The sequence below is a fragment of the Aplysia californica genome, unplaced genomic scaffold (assembly GCF_000002075.1).
Source record: "Aplysia californica isolate F4 #8 unplaced genomic scaffold, AplCal3.0 scaffold00053, whole genome shotgun sequence".
In the NCBI taxonomy this organism is placed as follows: domain Eukaryota; kingdom Metazoa; phylum Mollusca; class Gastropoda; order Aplysiida; family Aplysiidae; genus Aplysia; species Aplysia californica.
In genome coordinates, this window is record NW_004797323.1 from 197,185 (window position 1) to 208,420 (window position 11,236).

At 37.5% G+C, this 11,236-nt stretch overlaps 1 protein-coding gene across 1 annotated transcript; it reads left to right on the forward strand.

Moving 5' to 3' along the window:
• Positions 1 to 282: 282 nt before the first annotated feature.
• On the forward strand, positions 283 to 8,036 carry LOC101850701 (xyloside xylosyltransferase 1). The gene is made up of 2 exons (XM_005092790.3): positions 283 to 790; positions 4,942 to 8,036. The coding sequence occupies exons 1-2, from the start codon at positions 389 to 391 to the stop codon at positions 5,644 to 5,646; spliced, it is 1,107 nt and encodes a 368-aa protein (XP_005092847.1). The 5' UTR covers positions 283 to 388; the 3' UTR covers positions 5,647 to 8,036.
• Positions 8,037 to 11,236: the final 3,200 nt, after the last annotated feature.

Genomic DNA, 11,236 nt, shown 5'->3' on the forward strand with positions numbered 1-11,236 from the left:
TAGGGTTAACCTTACCCCCATCCCTACCCTAATTCCATCCTAACCCAAACCGTAGAATTAACTTAACGCAACTCTAACTCAACCCTAACAGCTAAATCCAGAAAAGTTTAATACAACGTGCTAGTCAGGAAGATTGCCAAAGTAGCCTACAATAAGGAAAAAAAATCTCACTGTAAGTTTATTTGAATTGGGTTGTTGCTGAAATGTAACACCGTAAATTTATGTAAAAGCTGCACTCGGATTTCTTTTATGAAAAACATAAAAACTATGTTTACAAACAGCTCGGGAACGAAGCACTGATGGTAGAGAAGTCTTCAAGAAAACTGCGATGGCCCTAACTTCACCGTAAAATAAAGGAATTTTGATACCGATCCTAGGCTACCAAAGAATGAGAAAATGTATGAAAATTCAATATGTGTCTCTTATTTTAGGCACAATCGGCTTATTAGCCCTGTGTATGAAATTGCTAGCCAAACAAACCGATCCTTTTCTGTCAATAAAGTATCACTATCAGTATGATGAGGACAACCCAGAGAGGAGAGTACAGCACTGGCCACACCACAATTACTCCTCTGTTGCAAGTCATAAAGACGAGAATGTCTTTCATTTTCATGTAATGTTCATTTACAGTTTGGTATCAAAGAAAGCGTATGTGAAGGAGAGCTTTGATGCTTGTGTTTCCACCTTGCTCAACCATTCAAGTCTGCCGCTTGCGATCCACATAGTTGGTGATATTGAGAGCTTTGGCCTTGCCTCAAAAACATTGAAAGCAGCCAGTTTTTATGGGCCGGTAAGTCCTTTTTATTAGCATTCAGTGGAACTTGGCTTTGTCTTAGAATTGCCGGTTTTGTTTCAAATCTTTTAACGTGAATTCCTGTACAGTTTGTGTTGAATTGTTTGTTTTTTTCTTTTCTTGACATTAGTAACCATGATGGGAGTCCATTTTTGCTTTCCCCCTTAGAACTTTTGATTTGGAAAGAAATGAAGTGAGAGAATACAGAAGAACCTGCTCCAACATCACCTGTCAAAGACAGCCACCTGTACTAATGACCACTACCCGACACTCCCTCCCTTTTTCCCGAACGTTCGAGAAAATAAACTTGAACGGTTTTCGTTCTCGAGGTTTGTTTATAAATAGAAAGTGGCTATTCTCACCCGCCCGGAAGTTCTCGCAAGATCTACTCCCCTCTTCTCTCTCTCTCTGTCTCTTTCTGAATACTGTCTATCGGTGTGGACGATCAAATTGACCAAAACAAAGTTAAAAAATGATGTTAAAACACAAAAGTAAATAAATTTGGTTGTCTACAAAGATGCTACGGCTATTTAACTTTTCGAATCGAGCCGAACTACGCGGGTCGCCATTTTGTTTTGTTCTCTCTCTCACTCTCTCTCTCTCCACTGCCCACAGACAAAATTGTACGCTTTTAGTAGGCTACAAGTACAGTTGTAATGGAACGTTTGTTCACAGCACAGAATTCTACAATTTTTCTCTTATCACAGTGTAGAATTCTGTGGTTTAGGGTGAACGCAAAATTTGTTGACACGCGCACCGGGTGAGAATAGCCACAAGACCCGCCTGCACTATTCTCACCCCGGGTGAGAATAGAGGTGGCCTTATAAATAATAAGCGAATGGAGTGGCCCGTTTGTGTGTGTGTGTGTGTGTAAGGTGTAAGATGTGAACGTGGAGGGATATTTTTTTACATGAAGGATTTTAGTTTTTGCTGGGTGACTAAATGCAGTTTTAATAGGCTGCCAAGGTCGAGATGTCTTTTTTTCTCGCAGTACCTTTTGAAGGTATTTTCTTACTTACTTTACTTTTACTTTTTTCTTCCGCTTGTACCCTGGGGGTGTCGCGGGGAGACACAGGTGTCTGTCTGCAGCAAGTCGTGTGGCTTGTAGGAGGGACATCCCATGATCTTTAAGGGTGTCTGCCACAGATTCACTCCATCGTCGCCTTGGTCTTCCTCTGGCTCTCCATCCAGAATATTTAATGTTGTATGCTCTCAGAGCTGGATGGTTTGAGGGCATCCGCGTGAAATGTCCGAACCACTTGACCTTTTGTTTTTCAATGTGTGGTAGGACTGGTGTTGCTCCCACGGTGTCCCTTATGACTTCATTTTTAATTTTGTCTCTTGTTGTTTTGTTGACCGCTCAACAACCGAAGTATCTGAATATTCAGACATTTAAAAATTCCTAGCTCTAGAAATTGAATTTGATGCAAAAAAATACTTTTTCCCAGTCCTCGCAAAATGGCAGAATGAAAGGATGATGCCTAAATCTCGGAAATAACCAAAAAATCTGGAGATCAAAAACTGTTCGGAGAAATAGAGTTCAACTTTATTTTTCCAAATGTTCGGAGAAATAGTCACTTCAGGGTTTTTTTTGTCTGTAAATAATATTTTATAGTATTTAATAAAAAATTTTAGACGTCCATATTTTATAGGCCTAGGCTATAATTTGTCTAGCCATTCACCTGTCGAATACAATCATTTGGCTCCTCGACAATGAATGACTGTCTTGAGCAATTTTGACTGTACACTGGAAAAGTAGTCCCTGGATCACACTGAACATGACAGTGTGCTTTAAAAAGGACCTTCCCAAATGGGACAGTTCAGAAGGTGGTGCTACATAAAATCAGAATTATGAACACACTCTGATGTGTGTAAATCTACTAGTCTCTGTGAGAATTATATTGTAATCGAAGTGGCTATTCGGACTCGAGTCCGAACAGTCGCTAGAGGCTATTCGGGCTCAAATTCCAGTGCGCGCGTGCAATCACCAGTGTACCGTAAGCGAGGTCTATACTGGAGTCCGAATAGTCTTCTGTTGCTATTCGGACTTTAAACTACTGGAAGGCTATTACCCTGCGTTTCTCAACTACAAAGGGATCAAAACATAAAATTCACAATCAGTCCGTATTAAATTAAGACAGCCCCCACCCTCCCCTTTCTCTTTCTCTCTCTCTCTCTCTCTCTCTCTCTCTCTCTCTCTCTCTCTCTCTCTCTCTCTCTCTCTCTCTCTCTCTCTCTCTCACTTTTCCTCTCTCTCTTTCTCTTACTTTTCCTCTCTCCATCTTACATCCCCAGGCCTGCCCCACCTCCTTCACCCCTTTTTTTTCATATATATAGATCTATATTCCCTCCTATACCGTTGCCCACTGCCCGGCCCTACTATTATATATATCCTTTGTAAAAAAAAAATACCACAGTTCGCACTGGGTCACCTCGGTCGGCGTCCATTTATTGTAAGCTCCTTGGCCAGATCATAGAAACTGGAAGGCCAAGGTCGAATTGCTTGTCTGCGCGCACGCTGAGTCCGAATATCCACAGAAGGCTATTCAGACTCGAATTCAGACTCGAGTCCGAATACCGCGGCCTATTGTAATTTATAAAGGATTGTTTTAATAATTTGTAATGCCCTCGTGGATGAAGTTAAATCAATATATGAGATGATAGGGTGCTTAGACCTTGGTCGTGAACCGAACCAGGCTAAACGACTTTAGAATTTTATACCGGGCACTGTTTGCCCCCTTCGACTGCCATCCACCAACTGTTTGAATACAGTCTAAAACTATTGTAAATTTGCCCTGCAACATTGCTAGCAAACTGGCCATCAGAGGTAAACACAACACACAAGGCACCTAGTCCTTACCTGCTCTCACGACTCTGTGAGCACTTGTCGCTGATTTGCTCCCTCGACCAATCCCACTTCCCCCTCCCTTGTCTTGTAGATTTCAGGCTGCATACATTTGACATGAGAAGCCTGTAATCTGGCTGTATATGTAATTTCCATTTTTAAAATCAATTTGAATGCCATCATGTACTTGTATTCAAACAAACACACTCAAACAGACACTCACATGCAAGTGGGCTCACACACACACACAAACACACACACACACACACACACACACACACACACACACACACACACACACATATGACAATCAAAGACAAAAAAATAGTACTTTATTATCCAAGAGGGAAATTTTCCTTGGCTGTACAGAACCGTAAAAACACATGCAGGTATACATTTTAAAAAAAATTAATTATATTACTCTCATTGAAATTCAGTATGAAAGGAGAAGTAAAGCTGGCAAAATGTACATAACATTTACATCAAATGCATCATTCAACCACATGCAGGAATTTAAGTACTAGACCTTTGGAGTTATAGATACATACTCTAAGAGCAACACACATCTATGCTCATTCTGACAAAAGCCTTATGCTATAAATATATTTTAAAAATTCTTTTATATCTTTCTTTCTTTGTTTTAGGAGGTACATATCTGCCGCTGCGTGATCTTACAATTTGTGTGGAAAAGGGGGTGTGATGGGTAGTTTATAATGCTTTTTATCTTCTTTATACGTGTGGTGTTGTACATTTCGTCCATTCTTATAAAATCATATCTAGAGATCTTGCTGGCTTTCTTGATGGTTCTGTCAAATTTTTCTTTATCTTTCACCTTACAATTCCCACCCCAGCAGCAAATACAAAATAATAGCACACTTTCAATCATAGAATGGTAAAAAGGGGACATAATCTTATTGTCAACAAGGAAACTTCTTAATTTCCCTAAAAGAAACATTCTTTGATTTACTTTTTTATGCACAAGAGCAGAGTGGGGATGCCAGTCAAGTTTGTGGTCGATTGTTACACCAAGATACTTATAAGAGCTTGCCACCTCCACCTCTTCATTTAGGAGCAGCTCTCCTAAATCACCAACAAAAAGACACTTTTCAAACACAGATATAATAATATATAGCACAGAAGAATCATTAATTCCCTTGTTATTGGGCTGTAGAGGCTATTTTTAACATAGAAAAGCATTGTTACCCTGCCAGCCTCCTGCTCTCATACTTTAAAAAATTTTTTAAGTTTTTAAATGTTGTCCTCATATTTTCATCTTTATTGTCTTATTTGTCTCTACCTCTAGGTAATTCATCATGATACAGAGAGTTTTCCTGAAGACGTACAGACGGTCATCTCATCAGTTCGAGGAGCTGTGTACCAGAAAAAGAAGTCCAAATTCAGCGACACCATTTTTTTCTTGTCAATGGTTATGCACAGATTCTTGCCTTCCTCTGTGTCAAAGCTCATTCTGTTTGATGTCGACATTGTGTTTCAGTCAGATGTCAAAGACCTGTTTTCTTTATTTGATGATTTCAATGAAAAAAATGTCATGGGTTTAGCTAGAGAAAATCAGCCGGTTTATCGGAATGTTTTCTGGGAATACAGAAAGAAAAATCCAGGCACGCGTATTGGTGAACCTCCCCCAACAGGTCTTACAGGGTTTAATAGCGGAGTTGTACTTTTAGACTTGGATAAGATGCGGAGGTCAAAAGTGTATAATGTGTACCTGGATGAAGTGCGCATGTTGTCGAGTTTAGTTCAAAAGTATGAGTTTCAAGGGAATTTAGGGGATCAGGATTTGTTTACTCTTATATCTATTGAAAATGAAGAGTTATTTTATGTCTTGCCGTGTCGCTGGAATCGTCAGTTATGTACTTGGTGGAGGCGAGATGAATATGTGGAGATCTTTGATCTATATTACGCTTGTGAGGGCCCTATTCATTTACTGCATGGAAACTGCAAGACCGACATAGGACTGCCTTTGAAAGGAACGAGAAAAGAAAATTAATAGGAAAACACAACTCTATTAATTCTTGAGGGGGATTTTGTTTTATAAATGAGGATACTAAAGCAATCCCATGTAATGTGGGGAATTATTTCAAACTATAGCATGCCTTTACTGATGACAATTGCTTTGTGTTTTTATTTGATAGAGCTAATCATTCACATCAGGTTATGGGTCTGAATGCACGTATTATATGAATGTGTCAACCTTTGTCCTTTTGTGTATCGAATGCACACTTCAGCATGGACTGGTGTGTATCTAGCAGTTGGCCCAAAGCAGTTGAGGGTCACTGTGCTAAGAAAGCAACAGTGAAGTGAGAGAACTTGATCGACCTTCATATTCTCTCCAGCTGGTGACAAGAGTGTATGGTCGTTTTGATATCTGGTTGACATAGAGATGTAAGTAGGATTCAGACTGACTTGGAAGAAACGCTGAGTTAGATTTACATTATTGAACAATTTATTTCTCAATAAGGTGAAAAAGAAAGTACATAGGTTGATGCAATTGTTTTATATTTTGTTATTATTTTCTCCAAGAGACATAATTACATTATGCAATGAAGCCATTCAAAACTGACCTGTATTGGATATAGGAATTCTCTGCTATAAAGCTCAGCACCTCTGAATTAGTTGATCTATGATTTTATGTTGATTTCCAAAGTGTCTTCTGTAATTATACATTCTCACATACAGAGAGAGACCCAAGAGCCTCGTCTGTAGTGGCCTAGAATTATTATGCAAGGTCTGTTATGGTTATGTCTGGTTGTGTAAGGCCTGCTAATAGATTGTGTTTTTGTCTAGAAGCTGTAAATACTGAACCTGATTTATTTGCTTTTAAATTGTTTGCTTACATTGTACTTTGAAAAGCTGCTTAAGCTCAATATGGTTGTTATTATTTTTATTATAATATAACAGTTGTTATATTGGTGCTGTTGTGAATTAAGAAGCAGCTAAAATTGTTATATATATATATGTTGCCTGTACTCATCATACTATGTACTTAATACATGCTGGTACATAGCAAAATCTTAATAGGTTTAAATTTTTGGTTGTGCTGTTTCTTGAACTCATGCATTATACTTCGAGGCAGAAATTCTGACTCCCCATGGTAAAAAAACGATAGCCAGGTCTTTTGCCTGTACTCGTTTTTTGAAAGGGAGAAGATTATACTAGACTGTGAGTGTTTACACAGCCACCAATACAATTTAGATTATTTCGAAAGTGGACTGCTTCAACCCTGCCTGTCAGGGGTCAAGCGGGGTGGGGTAGGACATAGTACACCAACAGAGAGAGTGAGATTCTCTATGAGATAACTTCCCCTTGCAGAAATTGATATTTTGTCTTCTGTAATCAAAACACAAATATTGCTTAACCACTGTACTGTAGATGCCAGTCGAATTGCTTCTGATGGCAGTTGTACATTGGTCTAATGTTATGGTAAAATTGGGCATGGATTACACAAACACCGAAAATTAGACGTCATGGATAGCTCATACAATTTGCCATTCCCTGACTGATATCTCCCAAATTATTTGCTCATTACTATATCAGATTACCAGAATTATGGATGTTTCAAACACATTATTCTTAATCCTGACATGTTTGAGTTATTTATACCTGACTGTATTTCGACATGATGCTCAGTGTGACTTTCCATGTCCTGCAGTGAGAGATTTCTATTGGCCCTTCCCTTTTAAGGTTCTTTTTGTTTATGTTTGTGATGGTTTTTCTAGTGATATCGTGGACCATATTGATCAGTCCTTCCTATTGAGGTCTTTGTTTTGTTGTTGTGGTTTTGGGTTGTTTTGTTTTTTTTATGTAGGTGTTTTTACACCCCCATTAACACAATTTTGATCTTTTAGAAGGTTGGTTTCTGACCGTGCCTTTACACACATGTGAGGACCAATACAGAAAGACTACGATCCTCAATGAAAAATGTTCTTCCCATTAAGGAATGGAACTTGGGTCTCATGATTGCTGTAGTAAAAGGCCTAACCGCTACACCACAGATGCTGGTCTCTTGAGTTTGACGTAATCTGACATGATGTATTGTGTTTTGTGAGGTTATCAGGATGTGGGAGGTGTCCACAGCAAGAGGCTGGATTGTCCGCAATCTTATTTCCCATACCTACAGCTTGTTATTAATTGTAGTGGGGCCACTTTAATGTTGTGGTTGTTGATGTGGTAGGCCTACTTAATTCAGTAGAGTGCCTTCCACTTTGCATTTTTTTGTTAAATGTTCGACTTGTGTAAAGAAATTTGTGCTGCAAAATTTATGCAGATTTGTGAAATTTTTTTTTTCTTTTTGTTTGTTCACATTCATTCAATGTATGGACATTATTATCTTTACATGGACTCGCTCTCTTTCCAACCTTATTGTTTTGCAGTCGGAAATCATTTTTTAAATGTCCTCAAATCTATGGCACTTATATGACCTGCTTGTGTTGCAAGTGTCATAGAACTCTTAATAATTATTTTTATTAAAAAATTTATAGATTTTAAAATAACAACCTTTAGTGCTGTGGTTAATGAAGTTAAAATGATTGGAGGTGGGAATATAATTTCATGTGAGTGAACAAATGTATTATAAATGTTTAATAGTATATTATACATGATATAAATATAGAGCTATATATATGATATGTATACACATGTATTGTATTTCGAGGGCCGCCAAGTAAACTTTGATAAGTCATATTTTTCTGATTTTACAGGAGAGATACTTTACTTTACTTTTCCGATCCAGCAGCCATTTGGGTTCTAACCCTTCGGTCTGTCGATATGGCAAAGATTTTACAGGTTTTAATCAGCACTGGAGAGATAAAAAAAAAAGGATTTTCTTGATGCATTTTGGATTGGATAAACTCCATTTTCATAAGAGATCCAACTAATGCTATGACAGACATTAGGCTCCCTTATGAAAATGAAGTTTATCCACCCAAAACACTTAGAGAAAATCCAAATTTTGTCTTTCCTGTAAAATTTGAAAAACATGACTTACCATAGTTTACTTGGCGACCCTCGAATTTAAAAGACCTAATAATGATATTGGTCTTACAACTGCTATAAAACTGTTAACTTACATTTAATTGTTTGGTTGGATTTGCTAGTACTAGTATGTATAACCTGTAGCATACTTGTTTGTGTGTTGAGACTTCTCAGTTTTGACCCTTGCGATTCAGTCTTCTTTCTGTTTCTTAAGACTGTTTCACCAGAAGTATAAATTCTTGAAGACAAGCATGCCATCTCAGATTTTTTTGCACGCAGCCCCCCCTTTCGGTCACTAATACTTTTATGATCTAGTTTCATATTTAATAGTGTCGCCAAATCTTCCCTGCTGAAGTCTATAGTCTAACGGTAAGGCTGTTTGCCACAAGAGTGCTATTCCCATTGGGGGAAATTGCTTTAGTGGATGTCTCCGTGCGTATGCTGGGATGTTGTATTCCATATTGTGGCGTCGATTGCCTAGTGGCTAGGCTATCGGACTCGAAATCATGAGGTTGCATGCTGCAGGCCCGATGTTGTGTCCTTGGGAAAGGCACTTTACACTAATTTTCCGCACTTCACCCAGGTGGGAATGAGTACCCAGCCATAGACAGCGGATGATCTTGTCTGTATGTTAGTGTGTTCGCGTCTATAAATGGTCGCTTGCACTGTACATGTATGCTTCGCAGGAGGTTGAGGTTGTTTCAGAATGCTCTCAGATCTGCTGGGGTAATAGAATAGATTAGATTGTGAAGTGCATAAAACTTGCTGTTGAGCGGAGATTTGCGCTATACAAATGTTATCTATCTGTTATGATTATATTATATCTTTTTAAGTTAACCCCAACAGGAAGTGTTAAGAATAGCCTACCTCCTATAAGGTCTATTGGGGCTTGAATAATATTTTATAACACGGATAATTTGAACACAGAAGTCTCAAAATCATGCGTCCTTCGAGCTGTGCCTGCGGTCCTGGGGTTGTTGCTGTTTTCTCTTTTTTTTTGTTTTTTGGTAAGATATCCCTCAAACTACTGAGGCCGGTCCCGGCGAATTCAAGCTATCTGTGTTATACTGTTCGTGCACAATGTACCATCATCATCTTCAAAACTGTCACTCACTTGTCTCCCACACCTTTTTTTTAAAAATGTACATTATATCCGTTTTCATGATCTTGTGACGAGGTTTTTTTTTTCTGCTCTTTTTATTGCTGTTGTATAAAGGTTGTGCTACTAAGTTGTTAGTGCATATTATATGAGGTTGTTTTTGTTATCCCATATTGCCTTCTGCTGTTGTTGTTGTTTTTTTAACTGAAGCTTACTTGTGCCTTTATGATCAAAATGATTATTGTTCACTCTTCTATTTAGGAAGATGTAAGTGAAGGCAAAGATTCTTTGCTTTATTTTCAATTTTCATAGTTTTTCCTCATGTATGTGACTATTTGTGTGTGTGCGTGTGTGTATGTATGTTTCACTCGGTGTGTCTCTCCCCTTCTCTTTTCCTCTTTTTCTTTGTCTCTGCCCCCCTCATCGCCCCTTTTCCCCTCTGCATCATCCTTCATTTTTTCTCATTGCATTTGTCTCTTAGTGCTTCTCCACAGAGTTGGGTTGATTTAAATCAGGTTGATTTAAATCAGTTGATTTTTTAAATTTAAATCAACCTGATTTTTAAAGTAAAAGTCAGTGATTTAAATCCCTTTTTTAAAAATTATTTTTATTCTGTTTTTACATATTTTAACATTCAGAATTCCTTTCCTTGGTTTCATAAAACAGACATAAGTTTTAGTAGACTAATATAATCATGCTTAAAAGTCTGCTTTACCCCCTTTCACAGTAAAATAGTACAGTATTCAATTTACTTTTGTTTCCATAATTGAAATCAGAGATGTGTTGATTTAAATCAATTGATTTTTTTATATTTTAATCAACTAGATTTTTAAATAAAAATCAGTGACTTAAATCACTTTTTTTTTAAATGTATTCGGTTTTTACATATTTAAACATTCAGAATTCCTTTCCTTTGTTTTATAAAACAGATATAAGTTTTAGTAGACTAATACTAATATAATCATGTTTAAAAGTCTGCTTTCCCCCCTGTCACTGTAAAATAATACAGTATTCAATTCACTTTATTTTCATAATTGAAATCAGGGTTGGGTTGATTTGAATCAGGTCGATTTAAATCAGTTGATTTTTAAAAATTTAAATCAACTTGATTTTAAAAATAAGACTCAGTGATTTAAATCACTTTTTTAAAAATGTTTTCTGTTTTTACATCTTTAAACATTCAGAATTCCTTTCCTTGGTTTTATAAAACAGATATAAGGTTTAGTAGACTTATATAATCATGTTTAAAAGTCTGCTTTCCCCTCTGTCACTGTAAAATAATACAGTATTCAATTTACTTTTTTTTCATAATTGAAATTAGCATTTTCTTTTTCTTTTTAGACAAACACAAGCGTGTGCACACACACACACACACACACACACACACACACACACACACACACACACACACACACACACACACACATACACACACACACACACTGTAATAAAATGCAAGTTTATCTGTGCATAATTAACCCCCCCCCCCCCTCTTCCTTTTAGACTG